The following is a 26,149-nucleotide window of genomic DNA, read 5'->3' on the forward strand; positions in this document are numbered from 1 at the left end:
GGAGAGCAAGGATTGGAAATCGGCCCTGCTTTGCTTTCCATCGGAAAACGGGAAGCCCTGTGGGCCGGGCCGGAGAGACGCTGCGCCGTGCGGGAGGAGCCGCGAGCCGTCAGCTCATCATGTCGTTGCTGTTGACCCCGTAGGTGGAGTTCTTCATGGAGTCGTTCACCTCCCGTCTGAAGGCCGACAGGTTCTGCGTGAACCTGAAGGAGAGGCACGGCGTTTCCTTGGGGCTCCTCGGCCTCCCCTGCCCTCCTCCTTCCCTCCCCCGGCCCCGTGCCGGCACCCACCTGTCCCTGTTCTTGGTGAGGAGGTTGCGCTCGATGCCTTCCATCAGGTTCTCGAAGCAGAGGTGCATGGCCTGCTGCTTCTCCGGGGGTTGGCTGTTCACAATGCTGTTCCTCAGGTCGGAGAAGTACTGGGGGGGGAGAAAGGCTGGGTGAGCTTCCAAAGGCTGCGTGAGCTGCCACAGAAAGGCTGGGTTAACTTGGAAAGGCTGGGTGAGCTGCTAGGGAACAGTTGGGTGAGCTTGGAAAGGAAAGGCTGGGTTAACTTTGGAAGGCTGGGTGAGCTTGGAAAGGCTGGGGCAGCTGCTATGGAAAGGCTGGGTTAACTTTGAAAGGCTGGGTGAACTTCCAAAGGCTGGGTGAGCTGCCACAGAAAGGCTGGGTGAGCTTGGAAAGGTTGGCTTAGCTTCCAGGGAAAGGCTGGGTTAACTCTGAAAGGCTGGGTTAACTTCCAGAGCCCGGCCAGCTCAGCTCTGGGATGCACAATGCCCTCCAGGAAGCCTCACGGCTCCTCTGGTGCCCTCAGAGATGAGGAATTCATTAAAAATGAGGGTAATTAGCGCCCGGTCCTGACCCCCCCCCCCCTCTGCTCCCAGGCCAGCAGCGCAGCGTCACCTTCTGCTGAGCTCATTACCTTCTCGTTGAGCAGAATCAGGCCGAGCAGAGGCCGCGACATGGACCACTGGTTCCTGCAGTCTTCGAAGATGATGATATTCAGCACAGTTGACAGCATCTGCAAGAGGAAAACGGAGCTGAGATCCTTCCAGCCCAGCCCTGCTCCCTGTTTTGGAGGCGTTTGCTCCCAGCCGGACCACAGCAGGATCCTCCCATCTCAACGAGTGCCTCCATGCACAGACGGCTCTGGGATCCTCCTGCAGCCTGCACAGCTTTGTGCTTCGTGGCCTCGTTATGAAGCAGGAAGAATTAAAGCCTGCATTTGACCGAGCTGCTTTGGAAGATTCTCTTTTACCCTTGAAAAGCAGCTTCTGGCCCCAACGGCTTCAGCTCCACTTGAGCTCCTAGCAAGGCAGCGCAAGGCGCCCTGCCTTCAGTGGGGCTGTGCTGACGTTGGCACCCGAGGGTGGGAAATGGTGGGGGGAGCAGCTGGAGGCACAGAGGAGCACAGGTTGGTTCTGTGAGCTCTGAGCACGGCCTGGGGCAACACGGGGCCACTGCAGGGCCTGCTGTGAGCACAGAGCACCCTGCCCTGCTCCAAGGTGATGAAAGGTGTCTGAAAGCAGCGCTCTGCGCTTGGCTGCGTCGCTCGGCTTCGCTTCTACCGACTGCCAGCACCACAAGGAGAATCCTCCTTTGCACGGGGAGAACCACGGCCCCAACCGTGGCTCTGAAGCAGCCCTGCCATTCGACGAGGCGCAGGAAGGAGCTGCGGTGGCCAAAATTGCCTCTGCCTCAGTTTAAACCCAGGAGCTGACAGCAGGAGCAGCCGGGGCTCAGGGGGGGCCGAGGGCCGTTCTCACCTGCTGGATCATCTCAGGGTGCTGCTGCATGATGTGCAGAAAGCGGTCGCTCTCCTGGGTCAGAGGCGTGGTCCTCTTCTTGGTGCTGCGAGACAGCTGCTTGAAGAGATAGGTGACTATGTGGTCCAAACAGGAGCAGCAGCCCGTGCAAACCATGGTGTCTGCAGGAAGAGGAATGAGGCAGAGGTTGGGATGCTGCTCACACACAGCTGGGCAGGACCCAGGGAAACGCTGCCATTGCTCTGGGAGGTGAGAACCACCCACAGCCATCGCCCCCCCCCTCCCCCCAGCCAACCTACATCAGCTCCAAATAGCAGCCAGGATCTTTTCCCCACTCCCAAACCAAAGCCCTACAAGGTGAACGACAGAGAGCAGAGGTAGTTACCCAGTGCAGTGAGGCCTTCTGAAATGGAAGAGAGAATATACATGATTACGTGAGGCTCCAGACTGGCTATAAAGTTCATGTGGTCCTGGGTCAGAACTTCCAGCAAGGAATAGTACGACTGGCTGAGCTTGGGATAGTCCTGCAGGGAGAGAGAGGGACGCCTCAGGCCTCCTGGCCGCCCTACAACCCAGCACAGACCTCCTGCACACCCAACCCACCCGTTTATCGCCTCAGAACTGCTCACTGCAGCTCCTGGAAGAGAGAACAAAGCTTTCCTGCAGCGTAACCGACGGGCCAACAACGTTTTCTCCCTCCTCTCCCACCGCCTGCCTTGCAAACAGGCTCCACCAACACAGCCAGCTTCCAACGCTGCTCTATCTGAACATCTTTCCCTTCTGAAGGGGAGCATTTGCTGCCTGCTGCCAAAGCTGGGGGTGCAGGGACAGCAGCTGTGTGCCTCACCTCCAAACCCACCCGGCAGCTCCAGGCCCAGCAGCCCAAGCTGGCGGTTCTTCCTGCAGTCGGTGCCACAAAAAACCCAGAGCAGGGCAGCCCTCCTGTCTGCCCACAGAACCCAGTGCAGCTCCTTTCACATCGCTGCTGAGAGGGAGATGGCGAGCAGTGGGCTGCCGTCCCTCCTCACTGTTTGGAGCAGCTGGGAGCCTCAAAGCTCTGCCACCAAACGGACTGTTGCACAGGAGCAAAGGTGGAAGCCTTCAGCAAGCGGGTGGCACCGTAAGTGCTGATGGTGGCCGACACAGAGACAAGGTGCCAACCTCTGGCCACAGGCAACGCAGGGAGGAAAAACCCTTCGCTGCAAGGAAGAGAAGCAACGGGCTTTGGGGATTGTTCTGCTGAGGTTTGGAGCGTGCCCTGCTGGGGGAGGAGCAGCAGGCGGCCCTGAGCGCAGGACCTGCAGCCACACATGGTGCAGGAGCTGCAATTTCCTGCTGTGCCAAACTGGGCTTCTGTGATTCAAGTATTGCTGCTCTCCTGTACAATCTGCGTGCTGACGCTGCTCGGCGCGGCTGCCTGCTCACCAGGAGGTCGCTGTGAGGGATGGAGAGCAGCAGCTTGATAAAGGTTTGCAAGGCGTTGTCCAGTGCGTCGTCCCCGTACAGACGGAACACCCCGAAGTTGACGTAGCTGCCGCTCAGCGCGGCCTTCAGCATGGAGAAGCAGATGGAAATGCCCTTCAGCTTCAAGGCGTAGACTTGATCCTTCGGCACCTCCCCAAGCGTTAGGATTCGATTTCCTGTGGGAGCACGGCACAGGACTCAGTGTTTCAGCCACCGCATTCCATCCCCTTCTGCCCCGGGGCGAAGGCGAAGCAGCAACAAGAAGAAGGCAGAGCCCCGAGGTGCCACCAGCAGATTGATTTCCAGCCAACAGTTCAGGACTGAGCTGAAGGCACGGCTCTGCTGCAGAAACAGGATGCGTGAGCACAGGGCTGCCTTCCACTTGCTCTGCAGGCCTGCCCTTGTCAGCTTGCACACCCACGAGGGGCTCAGCCCGGCTTCCTGCTCACTGCTGTCATTTCTTCCATGTTTTCCCAGTGAATGAAGCCCCACTACCCAGCACTCGAAGCAGCAGCAGCTCCCTGCATCCCAGCGCTGCCCCCCAGCCCCCCCTCCCCAAGCAGAGGAGCTGTGCAGGCCGAGCTGCCTGCAGCCCCCTGGGCACGCACCGTACGTAGTTATCATTTTACTGGTCTCTCTGAAGAGCAGGATGCCATTCGGCGAGGACACGTCAAACTGCAGCCGTTGGGACCTAAAAGACAGCAGAGGAACTGAAGCTGAGCCGTAGGTGGGAACGGAAAGAAGCTCACACTGCAGAGCCACGCTCCTCCCCGAGCGCCTCTGCTCTGCTTGACTTCTGCTGCTCGGCACCAGCAGGCTGTGGGCACCCAGGGCCAGCCAGGCTCTGCTTGCAGAAGAAAGGGCCCTACGTGCTGCAGACGTCAGGAATACGATGAGGCTGAGGGTGGGAATCCTGCCGTGGCGACGGTCGCCAGGCTGCTGTACACAAACACAGCGAGCATCTTGGAAGGCAGCGCTGCTGACCGGCTCCTATTCATAACGTGACCAAAAGTTCACAGCTTGGCATTTCCAGCCCTGCAGTGAATACATCTCCAAACTGAAGCGCAGCGAGCTGTTCAGGTCACCTCTGAAATAAACGAGTGACTTTTGCAGGAAGGTTTGTCCTGGCACAAAGACGCCATTGGGCCGTGCTCAGTCTGCCTGCAGGGATTCTCAAGAGCCCTGCAATGACCACGTCTGAACCTTCTGTCCTTTCCACTCGGCTGCGACGATGCTCCCTTCCTACAGGGCTGCGCTCAGCTGGCCGCAGGCCCCAGCAGCACCCTGGCAGCCCTCCGCTGCTACAGCAGACAGGCTGTGAACGATCTGCATGGCGTCAGAGGTCCCTCAGCGCTGGCAGGGAGCTCGTGGTTCGAAGCAGAAGCCATCAGCTGCCGCCAGGCGGAATTTAAGGGCAGCTTTTGCCAATCCACACAGCTCTCCTGCTTCCTTCCAGACACACGCTCAAAACTCAGCGCTTCGTCGGCTTCCTCTTGGCCTCGCTGAGCCACGACTGCTGGCTATGAGCTATCAGCTGTCCTCCCCCCGCTGAGGTCTTCCCCCCCTCCCACTCTTGGTGGTATGAGCAAAGCAAAGCAAAGCAAACAGGGCTGTCAACAGCCAGCCTACGGCTGAAGCAGCAGACGGGCGCCCATCTCTGGCAGCCTGCGGCCTCTGGGGTTCCTACCTGTTATGCACCAGCTCAGCCATCAGTTTGAGCACAGGCGTCGTGCAGGCTGGGTCGTGGTACCAGAGCTCAATGGCCCGCTGTAGGATTGGCATGTAGGATGGGTAGCTGGGAGGTGAGAGCTAAGGAGCTTCGTTGCTTCGTGTGAAAAAGAAAGGTCCCTGTTTCTATACCAAAAGCCTCGTTTTGTGCGCTGCGTCCTTGTAAAGCAGCCTGTGGACAAGGCTAAGCAGAGCTGGTGCTGCTTGCTGGTGTCTGCTTTACCTTACAGGTGAGAGGAGAGAAAAGCCTTGCTGGTGCACGGAAGGAATTGTGTGCTCACTCCTTTTAACAGCACAAACCAGAACCAAAAGGGCTTTGGACAAAACAGAGTGAAACAGGCAGCGGACCTTCAGCACCCGAGGGACATTTGGAGTGCAGGTGCCCAGCGAGCACAAGGAAAGCTTTCGTTGGTGCTGGGATGCACGAGGCCCATTAAGAGCCTTTGTGCTTTCCAGGTCAAATCTCTGGGGGCCCGTTTGGAAAAAGCCCAACAGTTGAGCTCTGAGCTGATGTCTGTGTTGACGTGGCTGCAGACAGAGCAAGTCAGAGCTGTCTGAGGGCCTGCAGACACCGGGCCATACAGAAGCCAAGAAAAACCCCAGCCTGAGTTTAGCAGGAAGAGCAGGGCACTGGGATGCAGTCAGAGCTCCCAGCAGGAGGGCTCCACAGACAGCGCGTGGAAGGATACATCCACTCAAACAGCATCATGAAGCTGGTCTTGGCGTTGAAGGCAAAGGCGATTCCCCTCAAGTCTCTCACCAAACCAACCAAAGTTCTCTGCGTTGCAAAAGAAAACCACTTTAAAAGGATCCGGGCCCCTCCAGCCCACAGCTGCCTCCCTTCCTCCCACCCCAGCAGCAGTGTGTTCCCATGGCTGCTGCCCATCCAGGTCGGACAGTTTGTCCTCTGAAGTGCCAGAAAGCTTCTTTAAGCTGAGTTAGGGTAGCGACAGCGCTGGGGTGTTTTGCTCCCAGCTGCCTGATAAGCCTCACGCCTTTAACTATGAACTGCATCTCGACCTGGAGGAGCACACAGGACATCCCTGCTTCTCCACGTAACGGCAGGAAAGCACCGGTCGCCCCAGCCACAAACCTGTCTTAGCAGAGGGCAGCACAGACAGCAGGCAAGGTTGCACCGACTTACTTTTGCCTCCTGTTCGTTGAAGGTATTTGTGCTGAACATCTGTGCCACAGTCTCAAAGGCAGCTGTCAGGGGAAGCATGAACTGCTCGTACTGATCCTCATCTTCTCCTGAAATGAGACAGAAATCGGGAGGAAACAGACTGCCCATCCCTGCAGCTCTGCCTCTCTGAGCCATGCAGACTCTGGTCACCCACACAGCCGGAGGCAGGGAGGCCCTGTGCTGCCAGGCAGCTGCTCCATCACTGCCAACATCCAAGCTACAGGACAGGCTCAGAGCGAAGCCTGCCATCCCAGGACAAAGGAACAACTCGGTCCCGGTCTCAAGCTTCTTTCCCTTCCTTTCTCACTCCCCATTTAGCTTTTCCCATCCTGGCATCCTTTCTGGAGGAGCTTACTGCTCTCTAAATAGCAGGGCTCAGCGCAGTGCGGGGCCAGCATCCAAACCACACAGTTACTGCTTAGCTCTGGATCCCACACAAAGCCCCAGGTACCTAAATCCACCATGAGAAGACGCCCGAGTGCCGTGTAGAACGTAGTCCGACATCTCATGTCAGTCAGGTTGGACTGATTGTTAATGCCCAGGAAGGAAAAGTGCTCGCTCTGCAAACAGAAGAGGCAGGTTAAAGGAGAACCAGCTGCTGGAGGAGGCTCCTGGGTTCCTCGTTCTCCTGCCTAACGCTGAGCCTGGGCAGCAACGCCGAGGAAGCCGTGCGGGATGTCAGAGCACCAGCAGAGGGCAACACGCACCGTGCCGGCAGGTTGCAGGGAGCTGCGCTGCCCACCCAGCCCCCCTGGCTGCCAGCAGATCCCTGCACTGCCGCTCTTCATCCGGAACTGCCCCGGAGCCACGAGGAAGCCTTGCTCTGCCTCCACAGCACAGCGGCCATCTGCCCCCCTTCCTCGTGGGGCTCCTTCAGGCGTCCCATGTACAAAAGCAGTCCCTGCTGCCAGATCCCCGCTTGCTCTGCCTTCACACGTGGGAAAGCAGCAGCCCTACGGAGCCAAACCAAATGCAGCTCCTGGACCAGAGCTCTGCCTGTAAAACATCCCCCAGCCGGAGGAACAAAGCGCCCCGTTCAGCCGGTCAGAGGACACGGCTCCCATGGCTGCAGCATCGAACGGAGGAGGGGCAGAAATCCTCTGCACTCTGCTGCTCACTGGGACACTCTGGATTTCCAGTCAGCATCCCAGGGCAGTGAGGAGCAGCGCTGCTACCCCACAGCTTCCTCCGAATCAGCGCTTCCGCCGTGAAAGCTGGGGCATTGGAATTGGCTTTAACTTCTGTAAGCAGTGCTGCTGCCCTTCTGTCTGCATGGCTGCAGTGCTGACTGCCTCCCGCTGCACACAGCTGTCTTTTGGTGCAGAGTAAAACAGCCCCACGGTAGCCCTTGTGGGATGGAAGGCACCGTGTAATTACAGCCCCTCCAAATTGAAGGGCGGGCTTTGGACAAAGATCCTGTTTTTAAGTACGATGGAAGAGAGGAAAACTTTGAGTCCAAGTGCTAAAATTGGGGGTTACCTCAGCTCCAGAGGGCAGACGGAGGAGTTGGTGGTGAGGCACTTACCGTGTGATTGTTCAGCATGAACTGCACAGCGCTCAGCTTCACCAGCTTTCTGACGCTGCTGTACGTAAGGGGGGGGTTAAGGAAGCTGCACGCAGCAGAACCACCTGCAATGCCTGCAAAGCGCTTTCTAGGGCGAGACTGGGGGAAGACTTGGGTCTGTTTTATTAACTGTGCTGTAGGTTCTCTCCCATCTGTCTCGAGAGCAGCCCTCACCAAGCTGCACACGCCTCTGCTGCAGAGAGCTGAAGGGATTTGCTTCTAAACTCTATCAGGAAGAACAAATAGGAGGGCATCGAGCAGACCACGACCGAGAACAAATCAACACTGTGGACGGTGAGCTGCAAACGATCCCAAGTTGGAAAGGATGGTGCTAAAGCCTTTGGTTACACCTCAGCAGCCCAACAACGCGGCGCTGAAGCACCTGCACTCGCTATCTTGTCAGCAGCCACGAGGTGAAGCAGTTTGGCCATCTGGGGGACGCAGAGCGCCGCTGTTCCAGCCGAGCACCTGGCTGCTCTGCCCTCCGTCCTGCACCCACAGCTCTTCAGAAAAGGATATCCGATGGAGAGGTCGTTGAGCAGCTGCAGCGTCTTGGAGGTGATGGGCTCACATCGACCCCAGTACTTCAGGTTGGTGATGCTAGGGGAGAGAACAGCACAGGTCAGAGGGCTTTGCTCGGCCTCCCCTTGGCTGCGCAGAGGATTTTTCTGGTCCAAAGTCACCCGACATCGGCAGCTCCACCCTCCACCAAAACCACAGACATTACAAGCCACGAAATATTGGTATAAAATCACTGTACTTACATTTGGTTGACTAGAAAATTATCCTTCAGATAATCTTCACTACTTGGGTCCCAAGCTACACTGGCCCATACCCAGGCCCTTGGAATTCTGTGGCACTCCAGGGCTGGTTTCTGCAGCAAGGGTAAGAGAATTCTGCGGCAGTGACTACATGCAGACGTATGCAATTCTGCACCTGCACCATCCACTGTCGGCTGCAGAATTCTAGTAGCCCTTGCTTCTTTTCCAGGAGGGCCACTTCACCCCTCGACAAGGCGCAGCTCAGGCGCGTGAGGGCGGGCAAAGGCCCGTGCACCTAACCAGGGGGCGATGCTACAGAAGCCAAGGGAGCTCGGAGCCAGCTGCTGCACAGCCCCAGGCACACGGCACTGGGATTCGGCCTGGAGCTGGGGAGGTGCTTGGGAACGCCGCCAGAGCACAGCCAGAGACAGGCTGGGGCCAGAGAGCTGAGCGCTGGAGTGGAAGAGCTTTAGGGAAAGGACCTGCGCTACCCTGGCACCGACCGGCACAAATGGCTCTGAAGGAGCAGCGCCCTCCACACAGAGCTTTCCGTGGCTGCTGGTTGCCAACGTCCCCCTCTCTGAGTGGTTTCACTGAGCAGGCACTGAAAAAAGAATCCGTCATCCTGGTGTACGGGTTCCTGTTGTGTCTCCACAGCCCAGGCTGCAATCCACGGTGCATCAATCAATCCTGCGTGATCGTTTAAGTCAGCCCTTGATCACAGCCTGTAATTCTCTCAAGCAGCCAGATGTTACTGCTTTTAGACAACAGCACTCCCTCACATTCCAGTCTTCCTGGTTACACCTTCCAACAAGCCCTGGAACCTCCGCTGCCTGCAGTCAGGAACACTTACATTTTCCCTATGAAGACGCTCAGGACCATGGTCTCATCGTTCAGCCCCAGGACCTCTGAGAGACGGCGGTACAGCTGGAGGGAGAGACAGCAGCGACTCAGAAAGTGCCCATAAAGCAACGAGCGATCCAGGATCACTTCATTTCCATTCGTCCTCCCTTTGCAGCCACAGGCTGCTGGCAGAGAACCCAGCTCTGAAACAAGGGTGTTCCTGTTCCTTGTGTTCTGAGAGTTCTCTTCTGCCTGTCAAGATGCACCAAGGCACCCAGAGTCCGGTCCATCTACCGCTGCCTTGTAATTAAGAAATGGCTATTCGCTTCAGAGCTGAGGAAACCAGGCACAGATACGACGGCTTGGCTTCTGCTGGCTGTTGGATCAAGTGACTTTCACGTGCACGGAGCCTTAAGGGCCTCTGTGAAGTCACAGAAGGAAGCTGGGGGATAAAACCGAACCCAGAGCTCAAGCTTAAGGCTGCTGTCACCATTTCTGCCTCCTTCCCCACGCACACAGAGCAGCTCAGGGTTTGAAGCGTTAACGCAGAGCCAGAGCAGGCAAGTCTCCTAAGTGCCACCTGCTTTCATCCCAAAAAGTGAATCATAGAATCACTAAGGTTGGAAAAGACCTTCAAGATCACCCAGTCCAACCGTTCCCCCATTCCTAACAGCTCCTACTAAACCACGTCCCTCAGCACAGCATCCAGCCTTTCCTTGCACACCCCCAGGCTCGGTGCCTCCCCCACCTCCCTGTGCATCCATTGCAGTGCTGATCACCATTCTGAACAGCAATTCTTCCTCATGTCCAGCCTGAATCTCCCCTGCCGTAGCTTGAAGCCATTCTGCTCCTATCACTGATGACACGAGAGCAGAGGCCGACCCCCAGCTCACTGCAGCCTCCTTTCATGCAGCCATAGAGAGCAGTGAGGTCCCCCCTGAGCTCCTCTTCTCCAGGCTGAACATTCCCAGCTCCTTCAGCCTCTCCTCGTCAGCTCTGTGTTCCAGACCCCTCACCATTTCATTGCCCTCCTTTGAACACGTTCCAGGGCCTCAATATCTTTCTTGCAGTGAGGGGCCCAAAACTGGACACAGTGAAGCTACGACTGCACTTGGCATGGCAAAAGACACAAAGGAGATTACCTTGGAAGACTTCTGCACCTGATCTCCAATATAGATCTTCCGGAACTGCTCAAAGAAGCTCAGCATGGCAAGCTCCAACTTCTCATTGCCAGCCTGTGCCAGCCGTGAGTCCGTCAGGTTCATCAGCTGCAGCACCCTGCAAGGAGGGGGGAAACAGAGGTCACTGCTGCTGGATGCAGGAGCGCTGAGGGGCTTCAGGCACCCAGGGCTGCTTCCAGCAGTGCTTTTTACTTTCTGCATTGCTGCTTTGGGTCAGCAGTTAACTAAAGTGACAACAAGGCCGACTGGCATGCATTGCTTTTCTGTGCAAGGCCACTCTAAGGCCTCCACGTCCCTTCCAACAGGGATGGCAGGCCCTGGATTGAACTTGCTAAAGCAGGGAGTTTCAGGTGCTGTAGCACCACTTCTCCAGGGATGGATCCAGCCTGTTAAGCACTGCTTCTTCCCTCTCAGTGAGGCTCCACCTGGCTTCTGTTGTGAGCCCTGTGGGAAGCTGCGTGCAGGGCAACCAGGGCTGGGACTGCAGGGTGACACAGTGCAGCAAACAGGGCAGAAGAAGTGACATCCCAGCCAGTGCCACAAAGCACAGGTTCTTATCAACACCTAGCATACATGCTGGCACTGAGAGTGACTGTCATATACACCAGGTCTCACCATTTCCCCTTCAGTGACTACTTGGGAAGCCAATGCTTGGTGTAATGTATCAGCCTTGGCTCTCCAGCAGACCAGCTTCCACACCTGGCCAGGTGAGCTCCTCTTCCCACCCTTCCAGAGCACAGCAATTAAGCTCTGAACTGCAAGGCATTCAGTGGCTCAGGGCTGTTTGTAATTCTCACATCCAACAAGTGGTTGCACTGAGGGTTTACCACCCCCAGATCCATCAGGCATCAGAGGACAACACAAAGCCTTAAACACGTGCAGCAGGGCTACAACACCTGCAGTGTATCCAGCACAAAACCCACTTTGGGTTTTTAACAAGAGATTTCCCCCCCCCCCCCCCTCACCTCAGAGAACCATCATTCATTTAGATCTACTTCAATGCAGGCATTTAAGCCCAGGATGAACTGCCCTCTTTCATGCTCTTCCCCTCTCACCCTCTTCCCTACAACCCAGCCCTCCCAATTTAGCCAAGCCTCAGCAGAAATCTGAGCTGCCAATCCCTTCTTTCAGGACGGCCAATCCCACACCGTTCTGCTCAGCAAAGAGAGGGGAAGAACATGGTGACAGCTTCGTGACAGCACTTCTTGGACAGACTTGAAGAGTGGAGCAGCTAGAAAACAGTCAGCATCCCTACCGACAGACCAGCTCGCCGTCCATTGCATCCTGCTCATCTGTGCTGGCAAATGAGACCCTACCACCAATCACTGCCCCGATGATGTAGACCAGCCACGTCAGGCGCCCTGCAACCAACAGAGGACATCAGAACCAGGCGCCGCACATCACAGGCAGGAAGTGAGGAGAGCTGCACTTCAGGTTGGCAAAGATGGGATTCTGTGTCTGTTTTAGTGCCAAGTATACCAGCAGTACAGCTCCCCACAACAAGCACGTCTTGACGAGGGAGGGAATGAAGGATGCCAGGTCTGCTTGGAAGATGCTCGTTATTTAAAGCCATTCCTTAGCAGAAAGTCACTGCCTCGTAAAAGCGCATCCTGTGTTATTTAAACACGTGCAGCGCCAGCAGGCAGCACTTATCCTGTCAAAATCCATGTGTCTGCTGCAGAAATCAGCATCACTGAGCTCTGCCCACACAGTGGCACTGCAAGAGATCAAATGCTGCTTCGGAAGGAAGCTGTGGTCTCTAAACTCGTGCTGATGTGCCCGATTTCTGCAAGGAGGGCCTGCAAGCCAGCTGTGTTGTAGAGAAAGGGGCGAAACACAGCCGTACCCACCTCTCCAAAAAGGTGCTGCTTTTTCTGTGGCTGATGTTAAAGGATTCCTACACCAAAGAATGGCAGAGCACCCTGTGCTGCACACAGACTCCCCTTCAGACAGAGGTTTGCAGCTTTCTCCCAGTTATTCATCCCAGCCAACTGCTGCCCAGGCAGAGCTGTTGAGATGAATGCAGCTCACCCTCCCTCACACAAAACACAGAGCAGTATCACATCACCCATCACGTGGATCAGAGAACACCCTTAAAACCCACCTCTGTGGGACCAGCAGGCAGATGGATGAAATCGTTCCCCCAAAAAGGTGTGCAGTCAAATTACAGGACAGCGACACCTCCAGCAAGCACTGCTGTGCGTTGGCAACGTCTGCCCACAGCCGATATTCCGTACCACAGAACACCTCCCCAAGGGAAACACGTGCAAAATCTGGCCGCCCTGTGTGGGTTTCAGCAGGACTGCAGGCTTCTGGCAGCGCTGCTCTCCCACAGCTCACCTTCCTGCACAGCAACGTCCATGGGGCTGGCGGTGGCGCTTTGCAGCAGCTCCTGGTAGGACTGGGCCGACTGGTCAAAGAGCTGCACGAGCAGAGCGCACGTCTTCTCATACTCACACCGGCCGATGGTGGAGAGCTGATCCAGCTGCTGCTGCACCAGGCCGGTGTCATCCAGGGGATCCTCCAGACCATCCCTGCACGGCGAGAGAGCAGCTCAGAGAAGGGCTGAAAAGGCAGCGGCGGCCCAACCTGGACGATGAGCCTATGGAGGCGCTTGCCCTGGGTGCAAGCACTGCAGTGAGCGAGGGCTCCGTTGTGACAGAGCTGCACCGACTGATCCGGTGATCTGAAGGCTGCTGCAGCCATAAATCAGCAAGACAAGAGTGGTTGGGGTGCAGGGACCCCGAGGAGCTGGGATGAGCAAGCTCTTCTTACAGCTTTCTGCTTACAGATGGTTAGCTGAGCGCCAACCACAACTCCTCTGTCTTTATGACATCAAGCTTTCCATCTTCCCTCGTGTTTCAGCTTCCTTTCTCTCTAACTGCATCCACCTCAGCACTGCACTGCCAACACCAGAATTAAACCATAGATCTGCTGTTCCACCCGTGCTTCCTCAGGTACCTCAGCAGGGATAAGCTGATCTGTCTCCCCTTCGTTCACAGATTACTTTTCTATGCCTGCCATACAAACACAAGGTGTAACTCATGCCAGGCAAACAAAGGCACTGCAGCAGGGTCCTCCAGGCTGCCTTCCCATTCAAAGTAAAGGGGAGACTTTCAGGCATGATTTGTGCCATCCTACAGCAGATGGAAAATTCACAGAATCACTTTTTATGTGCTTCTCCCTCTCTGTTAGGAGGGGAATTCGGAGTGCAAATGGCATTGTGCCATTTGGGTGGGTGAGAGCACCTCTGAAACCACCCGGATCGACCTCAAACACGAGTGACTGAGGTCTAAAGGAACAAGAAAAGCTTAGAAGATGCATGTTCAACACAGCATAATAGTAGACAGAAGGTGAGATTGAGGTAAGCTTCCCCCAGAAACCCTCTGGTGACCCGCAGGACTTCCTGCAGCCACATCTGCTCCTAAAAGAACCATAGAATCACCAAGGTTGGAAAAGACCTTCAAGCTCATCCAGTCCAACCGTTCACCCGTTCCCAACAGCTCCCACTAAACCACGTCCCTCAACACAACACCCAGCCTTTCCTTCAACACCCCCAGGCTCAGTGACTCCACCAACTCGGGACAGAAGCACCAGAGCCTCCTGTGCCAGATCCCAGTGCCTGCAGCCATCTCTCTGCCTTCCATACCTCAGTATGATGTGCACAGATTCCAGTCTGGACGTGATGTACGCCTTGGTGACTTCAGGTGTGTACGTTTCCAGCATGTGAGGCTCGGTGGCTTTCACGTAGGGCACCGACGCCGCCAGGCGCTGCCACAAGCTGAGCAGATAGTGAACACTGTTTGGTGCAAACTCCCAGTGCTGAAGAGCCAGCAGAAAGGAAAGGAAATCAGTGAGCTGTGATTATTTTATCCGCTTGTTTGGACTTCTGCAGCACAGGAAGTGCAACAGCCAGCGGGGGCAGGTGAAGCAGCTCGTACCTGCAGGCTGGTCACGGTGAAGTTGGCAATGAGTCGGATGACCTCAGGGTAGTTCTCCACCTTCACCAGCTCCCCCAGCTGGTAATTGCTTTTCAATCGGGCCAGCAATCGGCAGAACTCGTGGTAGTTGTTTGGGTCTGATAAACTCTGAGGGGGGAAAAGAAAAGAACTGAGGAACAGCACCGCTCAGCAAGGGGAGGAGGCAGAGATGGAACGGAGCGGCACAACGTCGCCCCACTGTCCCCAGTGCCAAAGGTGGGATGTGTGCATTAGAAAGCATTGCTGGAGAAGGAACTTGAAGCAGAGGGAGCAGAGAATCCCAGTGCCTGCACTCAAGCTCTCACCTGGGGGTTTTCCAGTATTCGCTTGACTCCATCAACGAGATGAGACAGAAACTTCGCTCGTTCCGCGTTGTTGAAGAGGGATCTGCGTACAGAGGCGATCTGCACTAAACAGGACAACACCTGAACGGGCAGGGATGAGCAGAAAGGAGGGGTCAGAACACCAGAAGGAGCAATGCGGTCACCCTCAGCTCAAACCCCTGGAATCTCACTGCAAATCGATTCCAAAGGTGCAGCTGCTGTAGCGAATGCCCAGTGAGTGGGGATAGGAATCGCCCAGCAGCGCCACCAAAACAATTCCTGAGGTCCTTCTGGGACCTTCAACCAACAGCAAGGATCCCAGATGAGCCCTACAGACCCCTTGTGGTTGTGGAGTCTGTAAGGAACACCAACAGCCCACTTACCAGAGGAGAAAACGAAGGAGGGATGGAATGATAAAGATCAAAAAACAGCTGAAGGGTCGAAGAATCCAAGAATGCTGAAACAGAACAGAACGCTGGATTGGCAACACCTCCAGTCACTGCTTTCCACAAACCTAAGGCCTGCGTGGCCAAATCGAGACGAGCTGTGTGCTGTCACACGGGGCACTGCGCTCTGAAGAACCTCTCCACAGGATCTTACATTTTTACATCACTTGCTTTCTGGCTTTTCCAGAAATAAAGCAGCTGCTCTGTGGCGCTGGGACAAAACTACAGGGTCATATTTTAAGAAAGCAGCCAGAAGGACTGCCTGCAAAATGCCTGGTGAGAAGAGGAAGGGTGTGAAGAACAGGTGACGAGCTGACTTGTTATTCATAGCTTTTTTTTGCCCTTTTCTTTTTTTTTCCCCCCTTAAATAATGGACTGTTTCTTGAATTGGCCTCTACGTCTGGCACTGCGGGCACCAGCACAAGTGCAGAAAGGCTTCCTCAAGTCACCCAGACCTCCAGCTGGTACGCCTCCATCCAGGCCTCTGCCCCCAGCAGGATTACCTGATCTCCAACTGGTTGGGATCTGCACAGTGCAAAGATCATCTGAGGACTCATCCGTCGACGTGCCGATGAAATCAAAGTTCAGGCAATTATGAGTGAGCTTTAGAAGCTGCATGAGCAGACCGTGCTGGCTCTCATCATTGAGGTTCAGGTTCTTCCCAGAAGCCTGTAAGAGATGGAGGATTCGAAAAGCATAGGTAAGAAAATCGAGGTGACAGCTGAGGCTGGGAGCCCAACTCAGCTTCATGGGGATGCAGCAGCCACAAGGATCACACAGCAGCCAGCCCTGCTGCCCCACTGACAGCATCTACACTCAGTCTTCACATGAGGTGGGTAAACACAGGGCTTCCTCTGCCACCTGCTTTGTGCTGCACAGGAGAGAAGCAGCCAGGCCTGCCAGCATGCAATTCTACCGTGAGATTCCCGAGATGCAGCAGCTCTTATTGAGGTTAAACTCAAGAACACGCGTTGTGCTGACCAGCACCGGGCAGCAGGGCATCCTGTCGCTCCTCCCAGCCCTCGGATGGAAAGGAGTGCATTCACTTGTGCTGCACAGCTGATGTGTATCAGCCCTGCTCCAGTTGCAGAGCTCTGGCACACTCTCAAGTGGCACAAGGAACTCGGTGGGTCTGAGACACGAGGTGGCTTCACTGCAGCTTAAATGCAGCACTCGGGGCTGCACTCCAGGGACAGGCCGGCCTCTCTCTGCTTTCTATCGCTGCTCTGTGCTCGAAACAAAGCAAACCTCTCCCAGCTGAAGCCCGCTGCAAATAACACTGCAGTGCGCTGACGCTGCCAAGAGCCGTGCCAGCAGGGCTGGAATGTCTTCTTCACTCCCTCCACAATGAGGGGATTCTTCTGGGGCTGCCTGACTGCCTGCTGTTTTATGGATGCTGACAGAAGCGCGATCGCTGCTTTCTGGCAGCCCATCTCCAGTTACTCTCAAAAGGATTTGGGCGTTCAGATAAATCCAGTCCTGCTTCAACGCCTTCCACAAACACCAGCAAGGCTGCACTATGCTCCAACCCTCAGCTCAGCCACCCGGCCGGGTGCTTCTCTTCACAAAAGCGGAGGAAGCCCACTCGAATACATCCTCAGCTGAAAGAAATAGCTCAATTCAGATGTTACCAGAGCTGCTCAGGGCGCACAAGGAATGAAAACCAGTGTAAGTGTGCAGGCCGTGCTTCCTTTGGAAATCAGGGTAAGAAAAAGCAGCTCAAATCACTCCCACATCCCCGCTTTGTTACTGGCAGAACGAGAGCTGCTGGTTTTAAACCATCTTTAAAAGAAAGCCTGCTTTTCGCTCTTTGTGCTATTTGTCAACGCCGACACATCGTTCAGCTGGAAGGATAAAAGCTGAACCACTCAAATCTGTGCAATTGCTGCACAGATAACATAAACCCGAGTGGAAGCTTTCCTAAAGAGCAGAACAGAGCACACAGAGTTCTGAGATCTGCATTGGAAGGAATGTCAGCCCAAAGGCCGCTGCCACGACTCGCAGCCCCCAGGAATCGACGGCTTCCTTACCTGTTTCAGCAAATTGCATGACAGTGTGAAAATATCAAATAAAGATGAATCCCGGAAGGAAGAGGCTATTTTCCTGTGCTTGGTCAGAGGATGAGTCGTGTCAGCCTGGGCAGAGAGAAAAGCAGAGCTTAGAACCGGCGGGCAGAGGTGGCACGAGGCCAGCACAACACACAGCAGCTCTGGGGACACCAAGGCTTCCCTCCAGCACGGCACCAGGGGACACACTGTGCTCCCTCCTCTGCACTGTTGGCTCGCAGTGGAACCCCTCACCTACACCCCCGTTCTGCTGGATCCCTGGGTTACGCTCCAGCTCATCTGAACCCCCTCCAAAGCAGGACTGCAGGTGGCATTTGTAACGGGACGGAATCATGGAGCAACTCGAGCGCTGCTTTGTGAAGCAGCCCTGAGGGCTGGATCCTACCTGAAGCCGCTGGGCAGACACTCGGTCAACTACTAGCAACTAAAAGGCCACTTAAACATCCCCTCCTGCACCTGCACAGACGGGAACAAGACTAGCAGAGTTAACCAGCAGCACACAGTTTGGACTTCGGTGTATCTGTCCCAAACTCCAGGCCTGGATCTCTCATCGGATCGGAATAAAAGGTGACGCGTGGTTTGGGAGGCAGATCAACACAGACTGCTGGACAGGGGGTGACAAAGGCACCGATTCAGTGACCGCAGTGTGAACTGGACTGGCAGAGGCTCGTGGCAGCACAGACTGCCACTCTGCAGGCTGCTCGGTGATGGGCACAGCAGCAGGGCTTCCCACAGCCATTACAAACCTCCCTGCTCGCAGCAAACCGGAGTTTCCCTCTCCTTTAGCACAGGGTGTAACTCAGAGCTCCTGGAGGCACGCAGCACCTCCAGGCAAATCCGTGCAGCTCTTCAGGATGAAAACTGAGAGCTCTACACAGTTCCTAAGCGCTCGGTTCCATTTGTGCTGCCAGCTTTTAGAGCACCAGCTTTAGTCAACAGAGCTTCAGCAATTTCTGCTCTTGCATAACAGAAATGGAAGTTTAAATAGCTACCAGGAAAAGCCTGAGGACAAGGTGGGATTTTTTTTTTGCTTGTTTGTTTGCTGTGTGCTTGACCCCGCTCTGACGAGTGGGAATGTGGACAGAAGGATTGCTGTGCAAGTGGTGGCACTTTGAGACATTCCAAGGTGAGGCAGTGGATGCAGCCCTGCGCAGGGCCAGCACAGGAATGCACAGCAACCTGAGGCAGATTTGATAGGCCAGGGTTTAGGGAGGGAATTCTGAGTGCAGACTCGGAGTTCATTGCTTTTCTGTTTGTTTTTACATCCATCTGTAGGGAGCGGGGAGGTGGAACAGGTGCCAGATTGTGGCTGATGGCTGCTGTGAGCACAAGGGCAGCCCTGCAGGGATGCTGACTGGGGGAGCAGGCAGAGCCCCTCCATCCCTGGTGTGAGGAGGTGCAGGACCTTCCTTCGTGCAGATGAAGTCACTGCCAGCAAACTGTGGCAGCAGCTGAGGCAGGAGGAGCTGCAGGTTGGGATTTACTGACCCAGCCAGGCTTAAGAAAGTGAATTTGGGTCTGCAATGGTTGCAGGTGCTGTTCAGATTACAGAGAAGGGCTCGGGAAGCTCAGTGATGCTGAACTTTAATTTCAGCAGGAGAAACTGGTGCTTTGACCGGGCCAGGATAACACCTCCACCATTTCTAGTTCTGGAGACTGCCTGTCATCATCTCTCAAACCCCACACACGGATCAATGCATTCTGGTGCTGGGATTAGTCCATTCATTAGCAGAAGTTACAGTTTTCCTTAGTTAGACACTAAAAATAAAGAAAATAATCAGCAAAACCCACTGAGTTCTATGGGCAGCGGAAGCCACTCTGTGCCACTCGGCAGGGAAGCGATGCAAGACAGCACCAAGCAAAACCACAGCACTCCTTAACCCCAGTGAACCTGAACTGTTTGGGAAGGGGCCAAAATCCAGCACTGAGTGACCAGGCTGCTTTCAAAGCCTCCACAACCTGACAGACCCTCTTTGTTTTGTCTCTCCTGGCACAAGAACCGAGCTGTAACAACGCACAGGGTCTGAGCAGGGGAGCTGGCAGCGACGTCCTGATGCTCTGGGCCTGGACTCGCTGCTCCCTCCTTTCTGATCTCAAAAGGTTACATGGAAGTATGAGAAGATGGGAGATGCCAGTGAAACAACACAGCTCCTCAGGCCGGGAGGAAGCAGCATCTTACAGCCCAGCTATGGGACTGGGTGAGAAACAAACAAGAAAAGAGAAATCCCACCCGCTATGCAATGCTCCCCACACCAACAAGGAAAAAACAACCCCCAGAAAGACAACCAAAAACCCCCACCAAGGCACAGACACGGCAGGACACAGCAATATGAATGAGAAAATTGGACACTTACTTCACTGAGGAAGGCTGTAGCACTTACTTGATTAATTTCATTAGTTAGTTGGGACAGGATTGTCACTCCTATGATGCAGTGCTCTACACTGTCCTGAGGAAGGAGGGGACAGGGAAAGGAGTTACTGCTGGGCTGCTTTCAGCAAACATCGCTGCCACTCACAGCTCTTTCTGCTTGGAAGACTTCTAGACATCTTTCTCTACAGCTGCTTTACCCCTGGATTATTACGACTGGGAAGAAGCCTGGGAGCAGCAGCAGATGAGAATTGAAATGCAGTTAGGAACGACTTGATCTTGTGAACAAGGTTTGATGAGGAACGTGGTGATGTGAGCTCGCAAATAACAGGCTCCTCTTATTTAACAGCTTAATCCCCGTGTTTGTTTCATACCCCAACCCTGAGAAGATTGGTGACAACGATGGTTTGTTTTTAAACCAGTTCCCTTGGTTTTAACAGCAGCTGTGCAGACATTCTGCGACACCAGGGTGGCTCCAGAGCTGTCAGGTGGCAACTATGGGAAAAGAAGTCTTCTTTCTGAGCTGCAGGCCTGGAATAACAGGAGCAGCAGCCCCACGGCCCATCTCCCAGGGAAGGGAGCCCATTCTTCACAGCCTTTTTGGCCTCTGGTTGCACTGCAGACTGCCAACAGGGGCCCTGTTGTGAAAGGAGCCTGCTGTAGATGCCTCTTCACTATAGAAACTGCAGCCCACTCAGAGATGGCTCCACAGAAGTGACCTGCATTGCTCCTTTGCCCCAGCTCCTGCTCTGTAGCTAACCAGCGATGCTTCCTCCCCTGGCTCCACACCTTGGTCAGCACATCCTGCTCAAACTGCCCTCATCTCTTCCAACTTCCAATACCAAACTCACCTGCGACACAAATCCAGGCACGTTTTGGTCTGGGACTTTCACCATTTCTTTATGGGAGCCACCTGTTGCCCATCAGCTCAGTGTTTGCACACTATCTAGACAGAAGGCACTGGAAAACCTCCCTGCTATCAAGATTAAATGAGGACAGCTGGCAGAGCAGGTTGATTTTTTAGCTTTAAGCCTTGGAGTCACTCCTCGTGTGTTCAGTCAACAAATGCAAATCAAATGAAAGACCAAACAGAGCTGCAGAGCAACGCAGAGACTTTCAAATCCCACAAGACGTGCATTCATCTTAAATTCTGACCTGCAAGAACCTCGTGACATCTGTGATCACGTTCCTGAAGACATATTCATCCTTCTGACAGTCAAACCAGCCCAACTTAGTGATCCTGGCATACAGCTGGATCAGTGCTTGTGTGACAAACGTGGCCAGCTTCGGCCTGGTGGCAAGGTAGTTGAGCACATAGTTTCCTGGAACAGAGAGAAGAGGTTTCTGAGACAAAAACACGGCAGCTGGAGCTGAGATGGCGCTGCTGTGTTAGGATCAAAGTATCTTTGCGAAAGCAGGTCAAGGAAATAAAAAAATCAACCCTCAGATGAGCACAGCGGTGGGTTGGATAAAAAGGTGGGTTTTGTTTGTGCCTTTGAGGTGTGAGAGCTGTGGGACAGATCTGGAAAGCGGGCAGACAGGCGTGAGCTCCTCCCCCAAAGGCGCCTCGCTGTGTGGCACCAGATTAAATCCCATCCTCTGTGCGCACGTGTGAGCAGGGAGAGAAGCTGGAAAGGTTTCTGAGATCTCAGGGCCGATCGTTTATTGCATCACTTCCACAAAGGAAAGCAGATTCAGAGCCCTTCCCTGGAGGAAAGGAAGCATCAGCCACAATCCAGGGAAGAGCGCTGCGACACAACGGCTGCTCCCTTAGGAAACACTGCCTGATATTCCAGAGAGCCAGAAAAAATTCACTTTGGAAAGCGTGCCCTCCGAAGGGGAAACAGCACGTGTGTGTTAAGGTCCAAAGGGAACGTATCCAGGATTCATTCACGAGCCTCACAGTCACCAATCCCCTCCATCTCCTCAGCCCTACAACTTCAACCTGGAGCTCCACCAGGAGACTCCGTGCAAGACGATCCTTGCTTTCCATCCCACGCCTCAGTGTGAGGCACAGGAGGCTGCACAGGGCTGCACAGGGCTGCACAGGGCCTCCCAGGCGGGGATGAAAGCGTGCACAACAACTTCTCGCGTTCCCTCCGCAAACCCAAGCCCTGTACTCACGGATATCAATTCGCTGCTCCAACGGTAGCGGGTTGTTTGTGCGTGACACGAGTTTCGTAAGGCATGTAGCTGCCAGGAGCTGGGAGTAGGACGACTGTGAAGAGAAACAAGGCACTGAGAGCACATTTCACAACAGGAGCATCAAGCGGCAGTGCTGGATGCTAAGCTAGCTGCCTGCTGGCAATCCGGGTTTCAGATATTGGTTTTACGTCCTCTGAACCTCTGTGCACGCACCATCCCCCCCACAGCCCTTGTAACACCTTCCTTTTGAAGCTTGGCACGGCTGGGTGGCAGCCTGCAAAGAACTTGCAGCAAAGCCCACCAAGAACTGACAGCTACGTGCAGCTGGTTCTGCTGCAGCGCCTGCCGTCAGCGCGCCAACGCTTTCCTTGGCAGAGGATGCCTACAAATGCAGACAGACACACAAGCACGCCGCGTGTGCAAGACAGACAGTGCAGAGCAGAACCCGGGGCCAGCAGCCCCATCCACGTCCAGAAGACTGAGACCCGCTGGAGGTGTTTTTGCTTTACATACACTCCCTCTTTCTAGAAGCAGCTGGCACTTGCTCAGGCAGTCGGGACTGTTGGTGAACTCAACCAGGGCCTTCTCTGCCTGCAGCCGTGTCGCAGTGTCTGTGGTCTCATACAGCTGCTTGCACAGGTTCTCTAGCTGGGCTAGGCTCTGGAACAGAGAGGAAAAATAGATGAGAAATGAGGTTTTGCAGTTTACTGAATGCACTGTCACAGCTGTTTCTGTGCCAAGCAGTGGAGACCCCCCCATCCCTGTTTGGATTCCCTTTGTGGGGCAGGGTGACAGACCTCAGCATCCCAGGATGCTGGGAGGACTGAGAGGAAGCCTTCAGCACTGCATGCCACAGCTGCCTGAAGCACAAGAGAACCAACGATGCGATGGCTGCCTCTGTGAAGGGAAATAAAAGCCCCAGGCAGGCTGTGCTCAAACAGCTGGGGAATATTCACCCTGAGCCAGGCAGATGGTTTTCCCCCAAGGCGTCCCAGCTAAAAAGCAGCTCCGTGGATGGACATCAATACTCCCTCAGGTTCTTCCTGCTGGATTGACAAGCAGGTGTTTCCCACTGCTGTAGGGCTGCTTGCACAGCAGGACAGCATCGGCTGCTTGCTTTATTCCTGGACACATCCTCATGTTAAAACCACATCCGTGCCATGGTCAGCGCACAGCCCAACGCTCCTCGTGCACAACTGCAGCGACTTCACACAAAGCTTTTGATGCTGCCAAGGCCACCAGATGAGACAGCATCACAAGAGACCCAAGGAGGGACCCTGGTTGCCCTTTCCCAGGTAATGAGCACATCTGCTGGTAAGTCCTGCAGGTGGGGTCCCCTGCAGCAAGGCCCCCAGCACCCTGCAGCCTTTGTTACTCCTGCTAAGGAGGGAGGGCAAGGAACTCAAACCCAGGAGATGAGTCCTGGGTGCAACTTCACTGCTTTCTGGCAAACCCATGGCTGGCAGAGGGCTCCCCAGGCACTGCCCTGTAAGGATCCACTGCCAGCAGTGGAAAAGGGCTCTAGAGAGCGTGTGACACCTCTGGCAAGAAGCACCCGTCCTTTCAAGAGCTCCTTCTGCCCAGTTTTGCACCCCCTGCAGGAATTCCTCGAGCTCAGGCACACAGCTTCCTCGCAATGGCCCTCGCAGCTCCAACAGACTCCAGTTCTCACTGCTGTGGGGCTCAGCAGCACTGCCCGATGGCTTCTGTTCAGCCTGGCTGTGACCTGAGCCAGCCCACGTGCAGAACCCGCCGCCTTCACTGCATCAGAGCCGCACAGCTCTCACAGGGCTCCAGCAGAACCTCCTCAGGTCACGCAGGAGTCAGGGCCGCCGTCAGGGGATGCTGCAGCCACTGCAGCACAGCTTTCAGGTGAAAAACAGATGTAGGAGAGCTGCCCCCAGTTATCCAGCAGCTCCGTGGAGAGTCCGTGTCCACGCCAGCTGCTGGCACTCATCCCATCTCCTGTGGCGCTGCGTGAGCCGTCCTGAGCATCCCAGCAGCCCAGACCTCCAGCTGATCTTCGCTCCATGCTTCTTTCACACACTGTCCCCAGAAGCAGAGCTGCAGAGGTGGCACACAGAGAAACAGCAAAGCCTGGGAGGGCGATGCCAAGAGCGAGCCAAGGCTCCACGTGCGGAGCTTTCATTCTGCGTGCCCACGGTAAACCATCATCCTCCCCACCAAAGGGACAGCAATGAAGCCAGCTTCACTCCTGCACGGCGACGCTGGGGCAGCAAGGAGGCAGGGAGCACCTCAGCAACGCCTCTCCTTCAGGCAAGATAAAAAGGCAGCACTCAGTGTAACGACCAGGCAGTGTGAGCACCCTGCGTGCTCCAGATAAGCACTAAAGCATGAGACAGCAGAGCCTGTGAAGCACGGAAAGGCTCCGGCACGCGGGGCTTTGCTGAGGGTCAGAAAGGTAAAATGGCACCGAGGGCAATTCCAGCTGACCAACCCCTGGGTTTTCTTTGCTCTTTTGAGAGCAAGGGGGATCTGAAAACATGATTTACAAAGCAAGATTCTGCAGGGCGGCTGAGAAGGCGGCCAGCTTCTGGTCTGAGGGTGTGCAGCAGCAGCAGGCCCAGCTGCTGGGGACATGGGGACAGCAGTGGAAGGAGAAGCAACGAGTTGGCGTTGAGGTGCTGAGTCACAGCAGGCAGCCCTGGGCTCCCAAACCTCCCCTGCTGCCTTTGGCAGAGCACTGCGAGCCTGGGGTTCTGGTGGGATGCTGGTACAGCCGCAGCTCCTGCAGCAACCCAGGCCCTTCAGTCCACTTTCTCTCCCACACTTCATGCTGTACCGAGGCTCAACGACAAGCTGGAACCCCAGCCAGCAGCACTGAGCTCAACTGTGAGCCCAGAGCAGTTATAGGAACGCTGAGCTGTGTTCACAGAACTGCTGTGCTAAGGCTCCTCAGCTCAGACACCTCGTGGCGTCGCTGCCTACAGCCCCACACCCTTTCCCTGTGTTCACCTATTTGGGACAGCACTGGCCTCTTTCTGAACCCTGGCAAGGTTCATTTCACAGTTCTCGGGTTGGTTTTGCATCTCTTCTCACCCTGAGCACAACGAAGCTGTGGGCCTGATGCAAACCCACGGGCAGGATCCACATCAGGGATCTTCCACGAGGGCCGGTTGCCCTGCGCACACAGCAGCCCCTTGATGAGATCTTGGCCTCGGATGCCTGCCTGCCGAGAGCAGCTCTGAAGCTCAGAAGGCAGAAGAAAAGCAACCCATCAATCTTATTTCTACCACGAGCTGCAAATAAAACTCATCACTGCGCTGGGTTTTCCCCACGGTGAAGATAAACAACGTGCGATCATCTTTAAAGTGATAAACACTACAAGGAATGCAACAGCTACCTAAAAAGGAGCCCCTGGGGGCTGGCTGTGCAATTGATCCTATATTACACGGTTGCTTAAGCAACGCTCTTTACATCCAGGGGTTGCAATAAGCTGCAGGCAGGTTCAGTTCAATAGGGTTTGAGTTCCCATCTCAGGCAGGGAAGGCTGTGCTTGGCAGGCCCAAGATGGAGCAGCACAGGGAGCCCCCAGCACAGCCACTAACAGGTTCAGCACAGCCACCCAAGCTTTGCTGCCGCCTGGGTGTCATCCTGAAGGATGAGCACGGCTGGAGATGCTCACATTCCTTCCTCCTGCCTTCTTCCTGCCCCCCTGAGCCACAGGTCCTTCCATGTGCTCAGCGTTATCAGCACCCTGAGCACATCCACCCGTTGTCACAACTTGTTCCCCCTGTGTGTCACCAGCAGAGGAGGCCTGGGCAGCAGAGGGCACGCAATGAGCGCAGCAGCAGTGACTGTGTGCCCACCGCCACGGCGACCGGGGACCCCCAAGCTGCAGGCATTACCTGGCCTGGGAGGAAGATGATGGTGATGATGATGCTGAGGTCAGGGCTGGGAATCACTGTGCTTTACCAAACTCATGGCAGCAGTCGGAGGGCTGCGGTGACAGAAGCGGCTCGGGTCACTTGAGCTATTTCAACCAGGAATAAAAAAGCTTTTAAACGGAGCAATTCAACTCTTCAGCACTGAGGAGCACGGTGATGCATCTCCTGAGTGCTCACCGTTGTGAAACCCAGGGCTTGTGGCTCATCGCCCTCACTGCTAAGGGAATCTCAACTAGAAACGGCCCATTTCCATTTATGCTGCTAACAAGAGAAAGAAAACTTAACTTACGCCCTTCCAGAATATCTCAAAGAGTTATTTAGTGCAGCAACGCTTCCAGGCATCTCCCAGGGCATCACTAAAGAGCTCTCGTTTATTTCCTTATGATGAATGGCCTTCAAGTCGAGCTGAAGGGGACTCCTCTCA

At 55.1% G+C, this 26,149-nt stretch overlaps 1 protein-coding gene across 2 annotated transcripts in view; it reads right to left on the bottom strand.

The window, feature by feature from the left end:
- Positions 1-6: 6 nt before the first annotated feature.
- XPO7 (exportin 7) overlaps positions 7-26,149 on the bottom strand; it is a 31,005-nt gene continuing 4,862 nt past the window's right edge. Inside the window, exons 2-28 of one of the 2 annotated variants that reach the window (XM_042886343.1) lie at positions 22,331-22,477; positions 21,797-21,890; positions 20,828-20,994; positions 19,686-19,751; positions 17,269-17,373; positions 15,742-15,907; positions 15,176-15,249; positions 14,775-14,894; positions 14,431-14,577; positions 14,139-14,311; positions 12,830-13,023; positions 11,745-11,850; positions 10,451-10,586; positions 9,319-9,392; positions 8,224-8,304; positions 7,666-7,729; positions 6,592-6,700; positions 6,102-6,208; positions 5,647-5,735; positions 4,917-5,024; positions 3,838-3,920; positions 3,191-3,405; positions 2,151-2,289; positions 1,766-1,926; positions 922-1,020; positions 291-418; positions 7-203 (exon numbers count right to left, since the gene is read on the bottom strand). In XM_042886343.1, the coding sequence (XP_042742277.1) occupies positions 110-203; positions 291-418; positions 922-1,020; positions 1,766-1,926; positions 2,151-2,289; positions 3,191-3,405; positions 3,838-3,920; positions 4,917-5,024; positions 5,647-5,735; positions 6,102-6,208; positions 6,592-6,700; positions 7,666-7,729; positions 8,224-8,304; positions 9,319-9,392; positions 10,451-10,586; positions 11,745-11,850; positions 12,830-13,023; positions 14,139-14,311; positions 14,431-14,577; positions 14,775-14,894; positions 15,176-15,249; positions 15,742-15,907; positions 17,269-17,373; positions 19,686-19,751; positions 20,828-20,994; positions 21,797-21,890; positions 22,331-22,477 (3,246 nt within the window). In that variant the 3' untranslated portion in view covers positions 7-109. Of the gene's footprint in view, positions 204-290; positions 419-921; positions 1,021-1,765; positions 1,927-2,150; positions 2,290-3,190; positions 3,406-3,837; positions 3,921-4,916; positions 5,025-5,646; positions 5,736-6,101; positions 6,209-6,591; positions 6,701-7,665; positions 7,730-8,223; positions 8,305-9,318; positions 9,393-10,450; positions 10,587-11,744; positions 11,851-12,829; positions 13,024-14,138; positions 14,312-14,430; positions 14,578-14,774; positions 14,895-15,175; positions 15,250-15,741; positions 15,908-17,268; positions 17,374-19,658; positions 19,752-20,827; positions 20,995-21,796; positions 21,891-22,330; positions 22,478-26,149 lie in introns of both variants that reach the window. The other variant, XM_042886341.1, reaches the window with a different exon arrangement.

This window comes from Lagopus leucura, unplaced genomic scaffold, assembly GCF_019238085.1.
Source record: "Lagopus leucura isolate 7727_CA_CO unplaced genomic scaffold, USGS_WTPT01 Super-Scaffold_100056, whole genome shotgun sequence".
In the NCBI taxonomy this organism is placed as follows: Eukaryota; Metazoa; Chordata; class Aves; order Galliformes; family Phasianidae; genus Lagopus; species Lagopus leucura.